This window comes from Chelonia mydas, chromosome 10 (assembly GCF_015237465.2).
Source record: "Chelonia mydas isolate rCheMyd1 chromosome 10, rCheMyd1.pri.v2, whole genome shotgun sequence".
Classification (NCBI taxonomy): domain Eukaryota; kingdom Metazoa; phylum Chordata; order Testudines; family Cheloniidae; genus Chelonia; species Chelonia mydas.
In genome coordinates this window covers 7,491,725-7,513,143 of record NC_051250.2, presented here as the reverse complement: position 1 = coordinate 7,513,143, position 21,419 = coordinate 7,491,725, and the positions used below count along the sequence as shown (strand labels likewise).

At 65.5% G+C, this 21,419-nt stretch overlaps 1 protein-coding gene across 3 annotated transcripts in view; it reads right to left on the bottom strand.

The window, feature by feature from the left end:
- Positions 1 to 21,419, bottom strand: part of SREBF1 (sterol regulatory element binding transcription factor 1) — a 32,378-nt gene continuing 10,959 nt past the window's right edge. The window contains exons 1-19 of one of the 3 annotated variants that reach the window (XM_037910524.2): positions 20,093 to 20,228; positions 14,789 to 15,220; positions 13,897 to 14,069; positions 13,651 to 13,791; positions 12,642 to 12,860; positions 12,135 to 12,249; positions 11,483 to 11,679; positions 10,871 to 11,072; positions 6,938 to 7,107; positions 6,218 to 6,479; positions 5,705 to 5,871; positions 5,117 to 5,285; positions 4,511 to 4,619; positions 4,050 to 4,159; positions 3,574 to 3,706; positions 3,096 to 3,258; positions 2,173 to 2,358; positions 1,845 to 1,956; positions 1 to 1,207 (exon numbers count right to left, since the gene is read on the bottom strand). In XM_037910524.2, coding sequence (XP_037766452.1) covers positions 984 to 1,207; positions 1,845 to 1,956; positions 2,173 to 2,358; positions 3,096 to 3,258; positions 3,574 to 3,706; positions 4,050 to 4,159; positions 4,511 to 4,619; positions 5,117 to 5,285; positions 5,705 to 5,871; positions 6,218 to 6,479; positions 6,938 to 7,107; positions 10,871 to 11,072; positions 11,483 to 11,679; positions 12,135 to 12,249; positions 12,642 to 12,860; positions 13,651 to 13,791; positions 13,897 to 14,069; positions 14,789 to 15,220; positions 20,093 to 20,111 — 3,303 coding nt within the window. In that variant the 5' untranslated portion in view covers positions 20,112 to 20,228 and the 3' untranslated portion in view covers positions 1 to 983. Of the gene's footprint in view, positions 1,208 to 1,844; positions 1,957 to 2,172; positions 2,359 to 3,095; positions 3,259 to 3,573; positions 3,707 to 4,049; positions 4,160 to 4,510; positions 4,620 to 5,116; positions 5,286 to 5,704; positions 5,872 to 6,217; positions 6,480 to 6,937; positions 7,108 to 10,870; positions 11,073 to 11,482; positions 11,680 to 12,134; positions 12,250 to 12,641; positions 12,861 to 13,650; positions 13,792 to 13,896; positions 14,070 to 14,788; positions 15,221 to 20,092; positions 20,229 to 21,419 lie in introns of those variants that run through there. The other 2 variants (XM_037910520.2, XM_037910521.2) reach the window with 2 other exon arrangements.

Below are 21,419 nucleotides of genomic sequence, written 5' to 3'. Positions count from 1 at the left end.
TATAAATAAGCAGCTTTAATCGTCTGTACAAAACTCTCCAACTATGAAAATGACCTTTAAAAAGGAAACGCAGGCGAAGGAGCCAGGGCAGGGCGGGGGGCAACGCTGTGAGCCCTGGGATATGGCCACCCACAGGCTCCGGGCAGGCACCACTGCCAGGGCCACCCCCCACCTCAGCCCTGCCCTCTTCTCTTTTCCCTGCAGCCCCCGTAGTTGACGCCCAGCACCAGCACTGTGCACGACCGGGGCAGGCACTGCCAGCTGCTGCTGGAGGGGGCCAGAGGCCTTCCCCCGGGGACCTCTAGGGCGGGCGGTGGGGGAGAGGCAGGGGCAGCAGCTTAGAACGCTTTGCCCGGGGGCCAGGGAGAAGGGCTGGAGAAATGGACCAATGCAGCAATACTGAGAAGGTGCCACTAGAGGACCTCAGTGCCCAGCATTGCAGGGAGACTGGGGGCAGGGCAGGGGGCAGGGTGGGGGGCCATGCTGGAGAGTGAGGCAGGAGATCTGCTGGGACTCCAGGCCCTAGCACAGGGGAAGGGCTGGAGGCTCTTTGGGCCCAGCCCATGGCACCCACGGCCTGTCAAACCGTACCAACGAAGCCCCCTCAGAGCACCCGCCCCTCCCTCCCGCCAAGACAGCATCTCTGCTCCCAGGCAGCCCCTCGTCCACAGTGTCACCCCTTGGCAGCCAGCACCGCCCTGAGGTAGGGAAGTGTATTACACCTGTGGGGAAACTGAGGCACGTGTGGGTGATTTGCCCAGGGTCAGAGAAGAGAGTCAGGAATAGAACCCAGGAGTCCTGGCTCCCAGCCCCTCCCAGCAGTAATGACTAACACTCCTGCCAATTAAGCAGAGACACATTGCCCACGACACAGCACAGCAGCCCTGATGGAGCAGCTCAAGCTGGGCCAGGTATTACTGGATCAGTCCCATCGGAGCAGTGGCCTTCCCACCCCCACGGTCCATGGCTCTCTGGCCACAGCGCTATCCGGTGGTGACCGTGGTGCCGCTGCCCAGTTTGATGATCATCTGCTGGCAGTCATGGAGTGTCCGTTTGTCGCCCAGCTTCTCCAGGGTGCGGGCGGCCTCGGCCAGCATGCCCACACGCTGGCCTGGCGCAGAGAGGAAGCTGGGCGGGAGGTAGCAGCAAGCCAGCAGCAGGGCCTCGGCGTGCTCCCGTGGCGTGGGGTGGCTCTCCGGCTCGCCGGCTGCAAGAGCAAACACAGGGCCCAGCTGGCTCAGTGCTGGCCGCCAGCACGGACAGAGGGGCCCCAGGGGAGGGACAGGGCCGTGCAGGGGAAGGCCCAGTCCACGATCACGCGCCCGTTGCAGAGGGGGATGTGCAAAGACGGACGGGGGGATTGGTCCTGCCCCTCGCCCCCGGGGGGCCAGCACCTGTTCCAGCGCTAGCCCTGCCAGCCACACACTGGGGAATCTTGCTGATCCCTACACCCTGGACTGGCCCGGGGCTGGCCCCCCGCAGCCCTGTACAAAGTAGGCTGAATTGGGTCCATCTGCTGCCCTGGGGGCACGCAGCCCTCAGCCCAGCCCGCCAGTCCCACCCATGCCCTAACCTGGTGGGACTTCTCCATGTCATGAGCTGCTGGGTCTCAACCCCTCTCATAAGGGGTAGCCATACAGCCCCCCGGCCGGCACCGGTTGGCAGTCCCAGGGCAGACAGGGCCATGGAGGCTGCATCCTCCTCCGAACCCCAGGGCAGGGCCGGGCACATGCCCCGGTCCCTGCTAGCCCAGCAGAGCCCCCCAGATTGGGGGGCAGAAGGCAATCTGGACACCCTTCCCCCTACTGCCTCCAGACCACCTGGGCCACAGGCTCCCCCTTCACCTTCTTTGCTGCTCTGAGCCCCTCTCCTGCGCAGGCTGCGGTCCAGCAGCTGGTGGGTCCTGGTGGGGCTGGCTCTGGCCATCAGCCTGGCAGTGGCTTCATGCAGGAACACCTGGGGAGCAGCCCACATAGACAGTCAGCCTCTGGGCAGCCCAGCACCCGCCCAGCCCCCAGGGAGAGTCTGCACCCCAGGACTTTGACCCTATCCCCATGCTCTGGCACAGTGCCAGCCACGGGACCTCAGATCACGGTGGGAAGCATGTGCTCAGCAGAGTGGGGAAGCAGACCTGCCCCCCACCCCCGCCCAGCCCCTCACCCCAGGGCTCACCCGGTGCATGGCTGGCCGGAAGGCCTGGGCCAGGCGCCGCAGGCTGCTCAGGTCCTGCTGGAAGCCCCGCAGCTCGAGGGCCGAGGCCTGGTAGACACAGCTCAGGTGCTGGCTCACGTTCATCTGCTGCTGCCACACGTTGGTGCGGGTCACCAGGAGCAGATCGCACAGGAGGAGCTGAACCGCCTGGGGGGAGAGAGGGGCGCCAGCGAGGGGGAGGGACAGACTGTGTGTGACACAGATGCCACCCAGGGCTGCGCCCACAGAGACACTGCCGGGAGCAGGCGTGGCCCAGGGAGATTGGGCCTGACCCTCCCCTGCCCTCCCACCACGGTGCCATGGAGCAGGTTGGCCCATCTGGGTCCCACCTTTCCAAATTCCTTGGTGGCTACGGTGATGCCCCGTTGAGAGGCCATGGCTGGTGCGAGGGAATTACAGTTTGGGGGCGTCTCCCTGGGGTCTGCCAGGGCTGGTGCTTGGTGCTGGACAGCAGCCCTCTCCAGTGCCCGGCAGGGGCACCGCTGCCCTGGCCCCTTGCTGCCGGCTGGCGCTCGGTGCTGGAAGAAGCCCCATCTGGGCTGCACTGCAGGGGCATTGCACACCTGTTCTCACACATGCAATGCAACTACAATGCACCACAGCTGCGGCCATTGCGCTGCGCCCCTCTGGATGGTCCCTTCCTGCAGAGGTGTGTGTCCGGTGTGCCGGGCCCCAGGGACGTCTGGATGCATGGCCTGAGGGAGCCAGACGGCTCCGCTGCGTACGGCACCTGCTTCCTGGAGCGCTGTGTGCTTCGCCCCAGAGGTGGCTGCCTTTTAGTGGATGCAGTGCATGCTAGGGGAGAGTCCGGTTACACGGCTGAGAACAGTCCGTGATCACACCCACCCCCTCCCGAGGCCACAGGGAACAGCCCAGGGACTCACCTTGTCAAGGGTGCCAGTGGCTGGCGAGCTGAGACCCAGGCTGTCCCGCAGGTAGCTGCTGGCTTTCTCGCACTGGCCCAGGCTGGCCTGGCTGCTGTCCTGCTTCCCCAGCAGGGCCCGCACGGCCTTAAAGGAGTGCAGCGCAGCCCTGGGCAGGGTCTTCCTACAGGAGCGGAGAGGGAGACGGTCATCATGGTACCCCCAGCTGGGGTCTCCCAGCACTGAGGGGTGGGGCTGGGATAACCGACCCCTGTTCAATGCTGCCCCGTCTCTTGGCCTCACCCCCAAAGCTGGCTCCCTGAGATGCAATGGGCACCCCCTTTTGGAGATCATGTGACTGCCCAGCTGATCACATGACACTGTCACCCCCCCAACCCTGAGATCCCTGGCGCATTTCCCTTGCAGAGCTCAGCGCTGTGCCAAGGGGGTGCCGTTCCCATCCCAGCGATGCACCCCCCTCACCCCTGCAGACACTCACTCTGACACCTGCAGGGCCCTCGGCATGGTCTCCACCAGCGGGTACAGCCGTTCGGCCGCCTCATCGTCCCCCTGCAGCCAGTGAATCGCCACAGCGACGATGGATGCCCACCACTTGGCAACGGGGTCACTGCCTGTGAGCGGGGCACACGGGACCGATGGCATCAGCCAGTCTATCACGGCGAGGAACAGACACTCACCTGCCCTGGCCGACCCCCACCCCCAGATGCCCCCCACCCCAATCCCATACCCACTTGCCCCACCTTGGATCTCCAGACAGTAACTCTCACAGCCCCCCAGGGTCACTGCGCCCACCTTGGCCTAGACACCCTGGGTGCTGCGTGCTCCTGGAAGTTGCCCATGCAGAGCCCCAACTGCAGCTATAGCCCTTCCTCTCAGCGGCAGGCCCCAGGGCACGTGCCAGGCTCCGGGCCCCTCTCCCCTGCCCCCATCCGCACCGGTCAGCGATGGCCTCACCTGTGCTGGCTGCCATCCCGGAGCTGATGGAGAGGGTGCAGCTGGGGGTGCCGGCGGTGTCCGAGCAGCCGTTCAGCAGCTGCAAGTACTCCAGGGCATCGGAGAACTCCCTGGGGCCGAGGGGGAGAGCAGCAGTTAGGGACGGCTGGCAGGAGAGCGAACCATCCTGGATCCCAGCCCCCTCCCCAGAAATTAGAGGTGCTGCGGGGAGCAGCTGGGCCCTGGGTGATGAGGGCTGGCACTGGCTCACCCCAGCAGGGACGAGGTGCTCATGGCCCTGCTGGGCGCGCAATGCCATTGGCGGGAGGGACCACCAGGCATGACCCTCAGGTGGGTGCTTGGGCCACATCCCTGCAGGACGGGGACTGAGTAGTCGCCGGCAGGGTGCTGCAGGCTGGGAGGAAGCCAGGAGCTGGCAGGCTGGGTGCATCCCTGCTCTGGGCCCCACGGCTGGTACTTACCCTTCTCTGTGGGCCGCTGGCGGGTTGGGGTCCGGCATGGCTACGCAGCACAGGGCCTTCTCCAGCAGGTGCTCACGGAACAGCTGGGCCACCTGAGCCAGGGGGTCCACTGGGCCCCATGGGAAGCGCCAAGAGAGGCCTGTTAGTTGTGTTGGGGGGAGGATGAGCGTCCTGGCTGGGGGGAGGAGCCAGCTGAGGGGCCCTGTGTCCGCCATGGGCACTGGAGCCCAAACGCTGGGTCTCCAGACCCCAGAGCCCTTGCCAGGCACAGAGCTAGCACAGGGGTCCAGGCACCACGACGTTAATAAAGGCCACGGGCAGGCTGGAGCCTGGCACGGCGCCCAGCAACCCTGATGCCAAGGGCAGGGCAGGCAAGGGCCCACTTTAGGTCAACTGACAGAGACCCACTTTTCCTGGAAACAGAGGCCACAGCGTCTATGCCTCAGGGGCAAGGGGCATCGGCAGAGCCGCAGGTGAACCCCGGGGGCAGCTGTGGGTCAGGATTGAGGGGCATCGGCAGAGCTGAGTATGGGGAATGCGGGCACAGTCCTTGTCTGGTGCCATGCAGAGACGGAGCTGGGCAGTGAGACATGGGAAGACAGGTACCTAGGTTGCTGGTGGAGCTGTAGATACTGTCCCTCGGGGTGCCCTTCAGAGACCAGTCTCCATCGACGAAGAAGCGATGGCCCACAGGGTGGCAGAGCCACTGCATGGCCGGGGGCACGGTGCCGCTGTGCGACAGGGACACCTGCCGGGCGCTGCACAGGAAGGGGCGCTGCAAGGGCAGAGACACGGCTCAGCCCCTCTGGGAGAGATGGGGCCGAGCCCAGGCTGCATGGCCCCAGGGGCAGCCAGGCAGGATGGTGCTGTCTGGGCAAAGCACCATGGCCAGAGCTGGCAGCCAGCTCTAGGGGCAGGTCTGAGACAGCAGGAAGGTAGGGAGGGGCGACACCAAGCTGCATGGGCCCAGTGCGGATACTGGGCTGGATAGGTGGTGCTGGGGTGCCAGGCTAGATGGGCCCCAGGCAGCCCCAAGCAGTAGGAGGGTTTCTGACTGCGGGGAATGCTTCCTGTAGCTCCCCTCTAGAAGGAGCCCAGCGGGTGGGTCTGGGCTGGTGTTTGCAATCTGGGAGGGCGGGGCATGGAGGAGCCCCGCCTCCCCTGAGCCAAGCCCCACCCCCGAGCCATACTTACCGCCAGGAAGTGGACACGCCGGTGAAGGCTGGTCTTCACGCGAAGCGCCGCGGCCACATAGATCTCGGCCAGCGTCGCCACAGAGACGGTGTCGCCGGCGCACTCGGCCAGGTTGACGGCGCTCAGCGCCATGTTGATGCCGGAGAGGTGGCCCCCGACGTGCTTCCCTGCGGGCAAGGGGATGTGGGACATCAGCCTGGCACTGGGGGGCTCACACCGGGCTCAGGTCACCCGCAGAGCGAGTGGGAGGAAGGGGGGGTAGCAGCTGGAGAGCTTGTGCCTCTCCCCCCTGCACGGCACGGGCTGGAATAGCGGGAGGTGGGGCGGGGAGCTGCGGGGCGGGGCTGAGGGGCACAGGCACAGCTGAGTGAGAGGCTGGCACAGCACCTGCTCAGGGATGGGGCAACCACATATTCATCCCAAATCCCCCCTCCAGCCGCCAAGGGGGACCGGATCCCTCTGACCCAACCCCCAGTAATCACAGCCCCCTCAAGGCCCGCAGGTGCCCCCTACCTGTCATGTGCAGCTGGTGCAACTTGTGGTAGACCAGGGCGGCATCGCGGGCGCTCTTGCGCACGTCAGCCTTCAGCTCGCTGTCCCGCCGGAAGCCGCCCGCCCGCCCGGCCAGCCAGCGCCCCACCCAGAGACGCTGCAGCAGGTGGCGGATGAGGTTCCACATGAGGCTGCAGGCCAGGTCGAAGTTGGAGGTGGGGAGCGGGCGGCCCAGGGCCTTCAGGCCCGTCCACAGGTGCTGGGAGGCCTGAGCAAAGTCCCCCTGGCAACACGGAGAGGAGGCAGGGTGTTAACGCACTGCCTGCGGGGTGGGGAGTCCCCCTACTGAGTATCAGGCCTCTGCCAGGGCAGGGCTTTTCCTGGGAAGTTGGGAGCAGGGCATGGCAAAGGGGCAGGGCCAGGGAAGGGCCATGCCAGGTGGACAGGGAGGGGCGGGGCTTTGTCTGGCAGCAATTGAGGGTAGGGCCTTGCCAGGTGGGCAGGGAGGGGCAGGATGGGGCTTTGTCTGGCAGGAATTGGGGGCAGGGCTGGGCCAGGTGGGCAGGGAGGGGCGGGGCTTTGGCTGTTAGGAGCTGCTGATCGCCTAGTGAGTAGGAAGGAGAAATCAAACCAGGGCCAACCTGGGGTGGATGCATAAGGCTCCGGGCTGGGACCTGCCCTGGGGCAATGGGAGCCCGGAGCCCCCTTCCCAGGACGCAGCCAGCCAGTGCTGCTCCTTACCCGGGCCAGGTCCAGGTCTGCCTGCTTGCGGTGCCTCCAGAAGAGGATGGACGACTCCGAGTGGGGGCGGGTGACAGGCTCACCGTAGATGAAGAGCCGGACGAAGGCTCCCAGCACGACCAGCACGTTGAGCAGCCAGAAGATGAGGGTGGGCCAGCCTGAGGCCTCGTCTGGGCACAGGGCGCAGAGAGAGCCGGCGGGGCCGGCGTTAGCAACACGACACAGCTAGCTCTGGCCCCACCAATGGACCGGAGTGCCCCCCACGCTACGGGCCGCATCACTCAGCAGGGAGTGTCACAGCCCATTGGGCCACACCCCACACACAGGGCCCCCCGCCAGCACTGGCTGCTCCTCCCAGTGCCCTGGACACGCGACTGCACTCAGGCCCCTCTACCCTCTGGCCAGGCCCCAATCGCCCCAGCCACCCAGCCCCCTGCTCCCCTCCAGCCTGGCCCCAATCGCCCCAGCCACCTGCTACCCTCCGGCCTGGCCCCGATGGCCCAAGCCACTCAGCCCCCTCTATCCCCAGGCCTGGCCCCAATCGCCCCAGCCACCCAGCCCCCTGCTCCCCTCTAGCCTGGCCCCAATCGCCCCAGCCACCTGCTACCCTCCGGCCTGGCCCCGATGGCCCCAGCCACTCAGCCCCCTCTATCCCCAGGCCTGGCCCCAATCGCCCCAGCCACCCAGCCCCCTGCTCCCCTCCAGCCTGGCCCCAATCGCCCCAGCCACCTGCTACCCTCCGGCCTGGCCCCGATGGCCCCAGCCACTCAGCCCCCTCTAACCCCAGGCCTGGCCCCAATCGCCCCAGCCACCCAGCCCGCTGCTCCCCTCCAGCCTGGCCCCAATCGCCCCAGCCACCTGCTACCCTCCGGCCTGGCCCCGATGGCCCCAGCCACTCAGCCCCCTCTATCCCCAGGCCTGGCCCAATCGCCCCAGCCACCCAGCCCCCTGCTCCCCTCCAGCCTGGCCCCAGTCGCCCCAGCCACCTAGCCCCCTGCTCCCCTCTCGCCTGGCCCCGATGGCCCCAGCCACCCAGCCCCCTGCTCCCCTCCAGCCTGGCCCCGATGGCCCCAGCCACCCAGCCCCCTGCTCCCCTCTAGCCTGGCCCCAATCGCCCCAGCCACCTGCTACCCTCTGGCCTGGCACCGATGGCCCCAGCCACTCAGCCCCCTCTATCCCCAGGCCTCGGCCCAATCGCCCCAGCCACCCAGCCCCCTGCTCCCCTCCAGCCTGGCCCCAGTCGCCCCAGCCACCTGCTCCCCTCTAGCCTGGCCCCGATGGCCCCAGCCACCCAGCCCCCTGCTCCCCTCCAGCCTGGCCCCGATGGCCCCAGTCACCCAGCCCCCTGCTCCCCTCCGGCCTGGCCCCGATGGCCCCAGACACCCAGCCCCCTCTATCCCCAGGCCTGGCCCCAGTCGCCCCAGCCACCTGCTCCCCTCTAGCCTGGCCCCGATGGCCCCAGCCACCCAGCCCCCTGCTCCCCTCCAGCCTGGCCCCGATGGCCCCAGTCACCCAGCCCCCTGCTCCCCTCCAGCCTGGCCCCAATCGCCCCAGCCACCTGCTACCCTCCGGCCTGGCCCCGATGGCCCCAGCCACTCAGCCCCCTCTATCCCCAGGCCTGGCCCCAATCGCCCCAGCCACCCAGCCCCCTGCTCCCCTCCAGCCTGGCCCCAGTCGCCCCAGCCACCTAGCCCCCTGCTCCCCTCTAGCCTGGCCCCGATGGCCCCAGCCACCCAGCCCCCTGCTCCCCTCTAGCCTGGCCCCAATCGCCCCAGCCACCTGCTACCCTCCGGCCTGGCCCCGATGGCCCAAGCCACTCAGCCCCCTCTATCCCCAGGCCTGGCCCCAATCGCCCCAGCCACCCAGCCCCCTGCTCCCCTCCAGCCTGGCCCCAATCGCCCCAGCCACCTGCTACCCTCCGGCCTGGCCCCGATGGCCCCAGCCACTCAGCCCCCTCTATCCCCAGGCCTGGCCCCAATCGCCCCAGCCACCCAGCCCCCTGCTCCCCTCCAGCCTGGCCCCAATCGCCCCAGCCACCTGCTACCCTCCGGCCTGGCCCCGATGGCCCCAGCCACTCAGCCCCCTCTATCCCCAGGCCTGGCCCCAATCGCCCCAGCCACCCAGCCCCCTGCTCCCCTCCAGCCTGGCCCCAATCGCCCCAGCCACCTGCTACCCTCCGGCCTGGCCCCGATGGCCCCAGCCACTCAGCCCCCTCTATCCCCAGGCCTGGCCCCAATCGCCCCAGCCACCCAGCCCCCTGCTCCCCTCCAGCCTGGCCCCAGTCGCCCCAGCCACCTAGCCCCCTGCTCCCCTCTAGCCTGGCCCCGATGGCCCCAGCCACCCAGCCCCCTGCTCCCCTCCAGCCTGGCCCCAATCGCCCCAGCCACCTGCTACCCTCCGGCCTGGCCCCGATGGCCCAAGCCACTCAGCCCCCTCTATCCCCAGGCCTGGCCCCAAACGCCCCAGCCACCCAGCCCCCTGCTCCCCTCCAGCCTGGCCCCAATCGCCCCAGCCACCTGCTACCCTCCGGCCTGGCCCCGATGGCCCCAGCCACTCAGCCCCCTCTATCCCCAGGCCTGGCCCCAATCGCCCCAGCCACCCAGCCCCCTGCTCCCCTCCAGCCTGGCCCCAGTCGCCCCAGCCACCTAGCCCCCTGCTCCCCTCTAGCCTGGCCCCGATGGCCCCAGCCACCCAGCCCCCTGCTCCCCTCCAGCCTGGCCCCAATCGCCCCAGCCACCTGCTACCCTCCGGCCTGGCCCCGATGGCCCAAGCCACTCAGCCCCCTCTATCCCCAGGCCTGGCCCCAATCGCCCCAGCCACCCAGCCCCCTGCTCCCCTCCAGCCTGGCCCCAATCGCCCCAGCCACCTGCTACCCTCCGGCCTGGCCCCGATGGCCCCAGCCACCCAGCCCCCTGCTCCCCTCCAGCCTGGCCCCAATAGCCCCAGCCACCTGCTACCCTCCGGCCTGGCCCCGATGGCCCCAGCCACTCAGCCCCCTCTAACCCCAGGCCTGGCCCCAATCGCCCCAGCCACCCAGCCCGCTGCTCCCCTCCAGCCTGGCCCCAGTCGCCCCAGCCACCTAGCCCCCTGCTCCCCTCTAGCCTGGCCCCGATGGCCCCAGCCACCCAGCCCCCTGCTCCCCTCCAGCCTGGCCCCGATGGCCCCAGCCACCCAGCCCCCTGCTCCCCTCTAGCCTGGCCCCAATCGCCCCAGCCACCTGCTACCCTCCGGCCTGGCACCGATGGCCCCAGCCACTCAGCCCCCTCTATCCCCAGGCCTCGGCCCAATCGCCCCAGCCACCCAGCCCCCTGCTCCCCTCCAGCCTGGCCCCAGTCGCCCCAGCCACCTGCTCCCCTCTAGCCTGGCCCCGATGGCCCCAGCCACCCAGCCCCCTGCTCCCCTCCAGCCTGGCCCCGATGGCCCCAGTCACCCAGCCCCCTGCTCCCCTCCGGCCTGGCCCCGATGGCCCCAGACACCCAGCCCCCTGCTCCCCTCCGGCCTGGCCCCAATGGCCCCAGCCACCCAGCCCCCTGCTCCCCTCAGGCCTGGCCCCAATGGCCCCAGCCACCCAGCCCCCTGCTCCCCTCCGGCCTGGCCCCGATGGCCCCAGTCACCCAGCCCCCTGCTCCCCTCCGGCCTGGCCCCGATGGCCCCAGTCACCCAGCCCCCTGCTCCCCTCCGGCCTGGCCCCGATGGCCCCAGTCACCCAGCCCCCTGCTCCCCTCAGGCTTGGCCCCAATGGCCCCAGCCACCCAGCCCCCTGCTCCCCTCCGGCCTGGCCCCGATGGCCCCAGTCACCCAGCCCCCTGCTCCCCTCCGGCCTGGCCCTGATGGCCCCAGCCACCTGGCCTGGGGGTTCTGGCCCTGATTGCCACTCTCTAGCACTAAATCCCCTGGCCAAGCGGCTGGCTGTGTGCTGCTCCCAGCACTTACCTATGGAATCCGGCTTGCCCATTATGCTCCTGCCAGGGCCTGGGAAGGCCCCGCTCTCTGGGGCGCCCTCGGGGCTGGTGCCCCGCAGCAGGGAGGCCAGGGGGTTGAAGGAGAGGCAGAGGAAGACGAAGGCACAGAGAGCTATGCGCGAGCGATCCAGCATCCCCAGGCTGCCGGTGGACAGCTGCTGCTCCTTCTTCCCCTGAAAGCCCAAGCGCAGAGGTGGGCGTGAGTCCTTGCTACAGGTGATGGGTCTGCTCTGGTGGCACCCACGGAGCACGCCAGGGCGTGAAGGTGAAAGGCACCGAGCTATGCCTGGGGGGCTGGGAGCCAGGCTGCGCTGCACAGATCTGTCACCCCCTCACCCAGGGCAAACCAAGCTGGGCCTGCCCCAAACGCCCTGGCACCCGACAGGAGCCTCCACGTCTGCCGGCTGGGTAATGGACCAGGCCAAAGGACTGTCTGCAAACAGCCTGGCTAGGGCTTGCCCCTGGGTCAGGTGTTTGACCCCACTGTCCCTAGCTCCGCATGGGCACCCGCCAGCCCCTGGCTCCAGGCGGGGGTCCCGCCAGAGCCGCCTCCTGCCCAGCCCAGCGCCCCCCGCCACGGGACCTTGGTCTCCTCGAACAGCGGGCTGTCGGGCTCCGAGTCGCTGCTGCTCCCGCTGCTCAGCGAGAGGGGGCTGCTGTGGGAGGGGGAGCCCACATCCGAGGGTGGGGGCGTCAGCATGTCCATCATCTCTGGCTTGATCTCCTCCATGGGCACGTCCGGCTTCCCGCGGCACGTGGCCACCAGGTCCTTCAGGGACTCTGAAAGCAGAGGGGCCATGAGGAGAGGCTGCCGCTTACAGCTCCCCCCAAGCGGCTGACCCAGCCCCGTGGCTTTGGAGAGCTTGCGCCACCCTCCAATGGGCTTGGGCTCCTGGGGCATTCATTGCCCCGGGCTGGGCAGTTCCCCACAGCATCCTCCCCCACCACTGCCCCTCTGCCTGGCCTGCCCCACAGCACCCCTCCACTGCCCCTCTCCCCTACAGTGCCACCATACCTCATCTCCCCGCTGCCCAGCCCTCACGCAGTCTCCCCGCCCAGCAGCCTCTCCCGTGACACCTCACACCTGCTACTGCAGTCCTGGGCCTCTGCTGGGGCCAGGCTCAGACCCACCAAACTCGCTTCACTTGTGGCATAACCTGGGTTCAACTCCCAAGTCCCTCAACTCCCAAACCCTCCTCCCAGCCCTCCAGCTGGGAGAGCCACCCCGCACTCACTGTTCTTCTGGGCGGCCATCCTGAGGGCCACGTTCTCCTGCTTCAGCTTCTGGTTGCTCTGCCGCAGGAAGCGGATGTAGTCGATCGCCTTCCTCAGAATGGCCGACTTGTTCATCTGCCCGAGAGAGGGACATGGCCGCTCAGGTACAGCTTCCCCCCACCGCCGGACGCAGCCAACCCCGAGGAGAAGGTCTAGAGTGGCCCCTGGCAATGCTGCCCTCCCCCCGCCCCCGTGCCGACCGCTGTCAGGTGCTGTCCCTGCAGAAGAGCTCAACCCACCGGCCATGCCTGGGTCATGGTAGCACCAGGGGACATGGCCGCCAGACCCAGGCAGGAGTCCCTTCAGCCCCCCCCCACCGTACCCCCAGCCCGCTCTGCTGATGCCCCTCACTCCCGGCCTGCAGCACCTCCTAGAACCCAGCAGCTGGAAGGAGGGGGGAACCAGAGCGCTTCTGTCTTGGGACAGACACCCCCCTGCCGCAACAGGCCCCACCGCTGCCCAGGTACCTTGGCCTCCGAGCCCACCACCAGGTCCTTGAGCTCCATGATCCTGTCGTTGATGGAGGAGCGGTAGCGCTTCTCGATGGCGTTGTGTGCGGTGCGCTTCTCGCCTTTGTTCTGCACAAAGGCTGGCTTCCCGCTGGCCACCAGCCGGTTAATGGGCAGCTTGTCGGCATCCACCATCAATGGCACCGTGGCCAGGATGGTGCCTCCGCTCACCAGGGTCTGGGAGAGAGCAGGGCGTTGGGACCGGCCGGAGCCAGGAGTATGCCCACCCTGCCAGGGTGGGGGGAGGAAAGAGCCCCTCCGCCTACCCCAGGCAGCTCCCCCCACGGCTCTGCCAGGACGCCTCGCTCCTGACCCACAGCAGCCCCCTCCCCTGCTGTTCCAGCCCTGGGCTCCACTGCACCCCACCCCCACCAGCTCTGCTGCTGCCCCCAATCCAACCCGCAGCCCCTGCCAATCCAGCACTGCCCCCCTGCTCTGCTGCTGCCCCCAATCCCAACCCGCAGCCCCCTCCTGACATTCCCACCCATGAACCACGCTGGGGCTGATATTTGATCGTGTCCAGCTCCATTTTAGTTTTGAGATGTGGAGCTTGCTGAGACCCACCGAGCTCATCCCCTTTGGGCTGGGACCTGAGCTTTGCTTTTGCGATTGGCCGATGCCTTGACCCCCGTCCCAGATATTATCTATGGCTTTAACTGGCCGAGCCCCTACTGGTCTCCAGGGAAGGTTCCCACATTTAGCGGGGGTCTGCAGATGGCGGGGTGGGGGACGTGCCATGAGCCATGCCCAGCGGCTCTGTCTCGGAGGGGCTGGCAGTCCCAGGCCCTGGCTGCGCACCAAGGGAGGATATGGAGGAAGGGTCCAGGAGTCAGGAGCCCTGGGTCTGTTCCCAGCTCCCCGCTGACTGGCTCTCACCCCAGGCCTGAGGCCAAGCAGCAGATCCAGCTTGGAGACGTGGGTTTGTGGGGGAGACTCACACACAAGGACCCCTGAGGGTTTCACTTACCGGGACCTGCAGCGGGGCAGACTGGACGGCCGCCGTGGTGGCCACCGAAGTGTGGCTGGAGGTCTTTGCCCCAGAGACGTCCGTCTTCACAGCTGTCAGGAACAGGGACTCGGCCTTGAAGAAGTGGGGCTGCAGCAGGACCTGTAGGGTGGGTAGAGGTTAGTGCTGCAGCCCCACATCCCCAGTTCGGGGAGCAGGAGTGCCTGGATCTCCTGCTGCCTGTCCACGCTCCTGGCCCCAGCTTACCGGGACTTGCTGGATCTGGGAGGAGACAGCTTGGGAGGTGCCGGTGGTGGCCGTGGCCAGCAGCTGCTGGGGCGAGATGTTCTGGACGTGAGCCTGAAGGGTGACGGGCTGGATCTGCGGAGAGGAGTGAGGGAGGCTGGCCGGGGACTGGGGAGCCCCTCCAGGCTGCACTGCTGAGAGCAGAAAGGAGAGCGAGTTAGACGCAGTGTGGAGCTTGCTCCCCACTCTCCAGGGGCCCAGCCTGCCCGCGATCCTGCATCAGCCAGGCAGACCAAGGGCCCAGCTCCTCTGCTTTCCTCACTCGGGATGCTCCAGAGAACGTTAATCACCATCACGCCCCACACTCTGCCAGGGGTCCAGCCAGAGCTGATCACACCCTTGAAAACAGCCCATGCTTCCCACCTATTTTGCCCTTTCCCCATTGAACAGACCCCTCCCCAGGGATATCCCCCTCAGGGCCCCATTACTGGTGCTCAGCTTGCACCTTGCGTGCTGGCTCCCCTGGCAATAGCACAGGTGACAATATTATAGGTCCTATATAAACACTGGCTCCCACTTCTTTTTTTCAAAACAAAAACGAAAAATTTGGTTTATAAATTCATGTTTTTAAAGACCCAAAAGGACATTCCCACCCAGGGTAGAAAAAAATTGAGGCCAAAAGATTAGGTCTAAATTACTTGACAGCGGCCCTTTAAATTAACCCCTTACAGCATTAGCTATGGGCCTGCGTGGGGGACAGCGCAGCATCTACAGGAGCTGATTCCACTCCAGTGCTGCCCCCTAGACTACAGCCCTTTCAGGGCCAGTTCGGGGTCCCACTGGAGACGGGGGGGGGGAGCTCAGTGGGACCCAGCCCCACCTCAAGGGGCCCTCCCCCCATCCTGAGCCTCACCGGTGAAGCCGTGCTGATTCTGGTAGCCCAGCAAGGGCTGTGCAGTGAACTGGCCTTGGGAAGACGGGACGAAGCTCTGGGCTGTCATCACCCCCTGCTGCGGCTGGGGCGGAGGCTGGGGCTGGCTGGCAGACAGCGCCATGGGCTCCTCCTTGATGTCTGATGCCGGCGAAGGAGCCAGCGTCAGGCCTGGCCCGGCCCTCAGCTGGGGCTGCGGTGAGATGCTCTGCAGTGGCGGGGGCACCTGGTACATGCTCATGGGAGCGGAGGGGGGCGCCTGGCTGGGCCCCAGGTAGCCGTCGAGAGAGCCGGCTGTGGACGGCAGCCCCACAGGCGTGCTGGCCTCTGGCATCGGGGCGGCAGGTGCGTCGAATGGAGAGTCAAACAGGCCCGGGAACTCATTGTCCTGGGTGTTGATCAGCTGCAGCATGTCTGGAAAACACCCCAAGCCAGCCCAGCAGTGAGAGGGATCCCACGTACCACAGAGATCTACGTCCCCCGGACCACAGGGCTTGCTGTCTGGCAGGGATGGGGATCCACACACCCGGCGGGGTGAGGGCTGCCCACATTGCAACCAGACCCAGCTCAGTTATTAGACTGCCAGCAGGGTAGATGCTGGTGCTGGATTAAATGGCCTTGGGAACCTGGCGTCCTTGTATCCCCAGCCAGGCCAGCTCCCCCATGCTGCCCCACCAGCTGAGCCTCCGGGCTGGCACAGATGACCTAACTCCAAGATCTGCTGGACCCTGGGCCTCGCTGCTGAACCTGGTGTTTGTGCCAGCCGTGGGTTTTGTCATTTAGGAACTGGGCTGAACCCCTGCAAACTCATCTCTGCGGGGGGCAGGGGCACCACCACCCAAGGACCCAGTCACTGCCCGCTGGGCTGGACCGAACCAGCAACTGGGGCCAAAGGCTGTGTCTTACAGTGCGTGCTCAGCGTTCCCATTCGCACCCTCCGCTGGCTATTGAATGTGACAGCAGGGGCATGCCCACCCTCCCTCCCAGGAGTTGCCCGCACTCACGCCCAGCAGGGCAAGCAGGCTGCTCTGGGATGGGCAGAGCAGGGCGTGCTGGGACACACAGCCCCGGTGGGTCATCCCTCTGTATTCAATGGCTTCAGGCTGCCTTTGGCCTCCGGCATCTTTGCTTTAAAGCTCCCTCCGTCCCGGCCTGCCCCACGGGGTCCCAGCCGCCAGCGCTCAGTGACGGCGTGTGGGGGTGAAGGCCGGGCTCCTCAAGTGCCTCCTCATGGGTGGCTGCAGGGCTGGCTGCCAAAGTCCCCATCATCAACTGCCCCCAGCTGCAGCATCAGTGCCATGCACAGGACCGCGGCGGGGGTGTGTGTGTGTGGAATTCAAGGGGGTAAAACGACAGCCCAGCATGGCAGGCTGGACTGAAAGCCTTCAGCCCTGCTGGGCCCAGCCCACCTGAGCCCTGTACACACCACCCATGCACAGCGCACCAGCCCAGGGGACTCAGGTACCGTCCTTGGCATTTCAGCTGTGGGTGTGATAACTGCATCTGCCAGTAGGGGGAGCCTGAAGACCAGCCGCCACGGGGAGACCCTTCGGGATACAGCCAAGAAGTGGGAGACACAGGGAGCTGCAATGGGGAAGATCTAAAATCTCACCCCTCCTCTTACGGCTGCTCCATGACCAGCCGGACCCCAGAGGACCCGATCCTGCAGCCCTTCCTCATGTGGGCTGCTGCCCTGGCTTCACAGGGGGCTACGCAGACGAGCAAGGGAGCTGGGCCTGGCTTCTACCCCATCGCAACCTGCAGGGGAACTAACAGGGGACCCTCAGGCTGAATGGCAAGAAAACAATGAACAGGAGTGAGACGACCTGGTCTGTTGACAAGCCCCCAAGGGAGGGGCAGCCCCCCTGCGTGGGTTGCAGGGCCCAGTCCTGCGCTGGCTGCAGATGGGGCAGGCTTATTATTGTTTTCCGTATTACAGTAGCACATACAGTCAATACAGCCCATTGGCTGAGGGGCTCTACGTACACACGACGAGAGACAGAGCTCTGCTCTCCAGCCCCACAGAGCTTGCAAACCAACAACGGGAAGGGGAAAAGCAAGATTATTGTCCTGGCCCCGGTGTACAGAGGGGAAACCAAGGCACGGAGCAATTCAGTGACTCACCCAAGGAGTCTATGGCAAAGCAGGGAACTGAACCCAGGTCGCATGTGTCCCAGCCCAGCAGCCATCACCCCCCCTCTCCTGTGGATATGGAAGGCTGAGTCGATGCTTCCTGCTACTTACAGCCCCTTCTGGGCTTTGCTTCAGGTTTCCAGAGGCTTTTTTGACCGACTGTACTAAAAAACCCAACCCCCGCCCCACTCCTTTCCCCAGCCCCACAATTGGCTGCTCAGTGCCCCTGTCGCGGATTTCTCTGGTGTAAATTCAGCTGTGATCCAATGTCCTGATGACACCGACACTGGAGCAAAGCACCTGGGGGCCAGGCCCAACCTGCAGACAGAGTGGGGAGCTGCAGGCGGTTAGGAGGTGGCGGGGAGAATCTGGGTCTGAGCCATGTCAATCCTGTACCCCCAGAAAAGAAACTAACAGCTCAGGCACGGAGCAGAGGAGATGTCTCCAGTCAGCTGGGCCCATCCCATTATGTATTGCTGTCTCCTGCAGGCTGCCCTAGTTCTCCCTGATCCATGGAGCCTGGCGTCCTGGTTTCTGCAGGGGGAGTGTGGGGCAGGGACCAGGATTGGTGCCCACAGCATGAGCTCGTGACCTGCAGCGTGAGAGGGCTGGCAACCCTCCTTTCTAGACCGCCCTGAGGCTGCTCCAACTAAGCAGGGGACAGGGCTCCCCATCAGGTAAACGCAGCCCTCGGTGCTCACGTTCATTTGCCATGGCAGAGTTTCCGGGTCAACGTTTCGGAGGGGCGGGGGGGCTACTCCATCACCACGCCCAGCCATCAGGTGAGAAAGGGGCCGAATCCACGACGACGCTATTCTAGCCTCTGGCAGGTGTGCGAGAAACGCACGCTCTGGACGTCCAGAGCAAACCTGAGTTCGAGAGCTACGTTCTTCCCCCAGACCCTGGGAGCCGCCCCTCCCTCCCCACCTAGACAAGGCTGCCACAGGGGCCGGGGGCTGGAACCTGCTCTGCTGGCTGCAGGAGGCAGAGTCTAAGCCAGGGGTGGCCAACCTGGGGCTCCGGAGCCACGTGCGGCTCTTCAGAAGTTAAGATGCGGCTCCTTGTACAAGCACCGGCTCCGGGGCTGGAGCGACAGGCGCTAACTTCCCAGTGTGCCGGGGGTTGCTCACTGCTCAACCCCTGGCTCTGCCACAGGCCCTGCCCCCACTCCACCCCTTCCCGCCCCCTCCCCTGAGCCTGCAGTGCCCTCACTCTCCACCCCGAGCCTCCTGCACCCCAGGAAACAGCTGATCGGGAGGTGCGGGGAGGGAGCGGGAGGCGCTGCTCAGTGGGGCTGCCGGTGGGCGGGAGGCGCTGGGAGCGGGGCCGGGGGAGCTGATGGGGGGCGGCTGACATGTTACAGTGGCTCTTTGGCAATGTCCACTGGTAAATTCTGGCTCCTTCTCACGCTCAGGTTGGCCACCCCTGGTCTAAGCTGTTCCTTGAAACCAGACGCGCAGGCATCATTCCCGCCAGCAGGGAAAGGCGAAAGCTGCAGCCAGCAAGGCCACGTGGGCTCTCTTGTGGCATCTGTTCACCTTGGACGACTCCACTCACGCGCAGCAGTAGCTGCTGGTTTGTTTCACCACGTTTTACGAGTGCGGCACGGGGAGATGGTCCCCGGTCACACGCTCAGCCAGTGGCCTATCTCGATCGGAACCCAGCTTTCCGACACCCAAGGCTTTGCTCCAATTAGCACCAGCCATTAATAACATTGTGCACTGCCCTGGGGCCCTCTCTGCCGGCTCTTACCCAACTGATCCTTCCAGCTCAGCCACCAGATAGGTCGGTATCGCTGTCCTCACCTGCATGGGGAAACTGAGGCACGGAGTGGTTGTCGTCTGAGGCTCCCAAAACTGGAGACACCCAGAACCAAGCTGGAAATGTTGGCTGAGGTGACTTGCCTCAGTTTATGAACCATGTCAGCAAAAGCCAGATGTCCTGGGTCCCAGGCCCCTGCTCCGACCTCTACGTTAGCTCCCCCCTGCCGCATGAGATCGCTGCTCACATCTCCCTGCTACACAAAAAGGCCACAGGTGCAATCAGGCCAGATTTGTAATGCTATGCCAGAGCCTAGCACTGCCTGGGCAACTTCTGTCCCTGCTGTGATCATACCTGTATAGTGCTGGGCAGAACCTCAGTGCGGATAGTAAACAGCTGCACTCTGAGTCTGTATATCTGCACAGAGCAGCATTATACAATTATAACACAATACACAGCATGCACGGCTAGGAAGCACACATTGGGGTTATAGTCTATTTGAGATCACATAATGTGATTAGATACTTATAATGCAATCTCTCTCTCTCTCTCACACACACACACACACACACACTCTGGAGCATGCAGTCTGTCTATTTCCAATGTGGCCTTCACCAGGGTTTCGTGGCATAATTCAGAGGTCTTGCACGGAGCATTTCCAGGTGGTCACTGAAGAATTGCCGGATAACGGCCCCCCACTCCACCCTTCTACAAACACGTTTATTCCGCTTTATAGGGACGCTGTAAATGTCTTTTTCCAAACGGAGCGAGAGAGGAGAGCTCAGGAAGCAGGTGTGAGGGCAGAGGGGACATGGATTGGGGGCTGCTGGAAGAAAAGTGACAGACTCAGGCAAAATACAAAAGCCTGCAGCCCAGTAAAGTCCCTGAGTGAGTGGATGCTGCAGGAGAAGGCTGTCACTCATTACAGGTGAGTAGTTCCCCACCTCTCCCACCACTCGCTCACCCCACCCTCCCCAGACTCAGCCGCCTGTAGAATTGCGCGATCCTCCCTCCCCCTCCTCAATGCAACTTCCACCACGCCAGCAGCTCTGGAGTTCTGCCGGGATGGCTGGGCTCAGCAAGCACCGCAGACCAACGATGGGCTGCACCCCACAGAAGGGGGTCCCCAGCTCTCCGGTCGGCCCAGGCTCCTGTCCTGACAGGGCAGCATTCAAGGGAACCAAGCAGGAGAGATTTCAGCCTCCGCCCCAAACAGAGGAGACCCTCGCCCGCTGTGGGGGTTGGGGGGGGACACTTGCCCACATGCCCTGCCTCAGTCTCCCCACAACGCGGGTGCACATCTGGTGGGAGGGGTGAGGGGGGAAGCAGACTGCACATCTGGAAATCCATACGCACCGAATAAGCAGTGTGTGCGCGTGGGGGGGGAGATACCTTCGAAAGTGCACTCCATCCCAGCCGCGGCCCAGGGACAGGCCAGGCGCCCGCGGGGCCCACGAGCCCAGATCAGCCCGGCCGCCCGGAGGGAGAAGGGTGGCAGAGTCTGGGCGGCGGGGCGGTGTGTGGTTATTTCAAACCCGTGAGCCTCCCGCCCGCTCTGTCCCGCCTCCCCAGCCGTCGGGGAAGGAGTGCGGGTGGAATTGTGAATCACGGCCCTTGCATGAGGTGATCCCTCTCCGCCAATCGGCGCCTGCCTGCCCGGCCTCGCTATCCGGCCCTGCCAACCGCCCCCAGACAGCCTGGGCCTCCCCGCGCAGCCTCCAAGGTGAATGGCGCTGGGTTACTCCAGGCCGTTTGCCTTAACCCCGGCGCTGCCAGCCGGGGTTACTCTCGGTCATTCACAGTTAACCCCTTGGGAGCCAGGCGCTTTTGAAGCATGCTGCTTTGCAGTGCCTTGTTTCTCTCCTTCCATCTGACACAGCTGCACCCCCCACCCCCCCCAGCCTCCTTAGCGAGGGCGGATCCCAGGATCTTGCCTCCGGTCTCACGGCTTGGGGATCAGACAGTGGGTAGAGAGGAGGGCAGGCATTTGGCCCCGTGCCTTTCAAGCCAACGCCAACCATCAGGGCTAGAAGCTGGGTGCCCCATCTCCGTACAGGGCAAGGGGACATAGCCTGGGCGCGTGGCCACATCCGTTTCCCAAACGGACCCTTCCCCCAATGCCGCACTGGCTAAGCAGGGAGGTTTGTGGAACCCGACCGAGCCCGGGAAACGCAGCACAGCTGGAGCCCAGCGGTGCGGCCGGGGGACTGGCATAAAAACAGCGGAGACAAGTCACCCAGTAAGAGTCTAAAAGCCTGGGGCCAGGCCCCTGGCACTGGCTGGGCCGAGTCTGTGTTTGGTTACAACAGGGCAAGGGGGGGGGGGGGGGGAAGAGGGGGGAATAGCACAAATAAATCCATTCGAAAACAGGGCAGATGAACCAGCTCCTCCATCCCCACCCTGCCAAGCTGCAGAATCCAGGGCCTGCCTCTCAGCCCTGCTCACCCTGGTGCCAGTGTGCACCGCGCTCTGGGCTGCTGGCACCATTGACAATGCTACGGCTCTAAGCCTGAGCTCCAAGGCAGCAGGGCAGATTGCTGGGCCCTACAGAGCCAAGGCCCTCAGTTATCTGTGACCAAGATGGTCCCATCTGGCCTTAAAAACAAGTTGAGGATCTATTCTGGAGCTAGCCCCTGGCCCTCAGACACCCTAGCAGCCTGCTCCAGGAAAGGGCACCATGCACATGTTTGTACAGCGCCTAGCGCATGGGGTCCTGGAC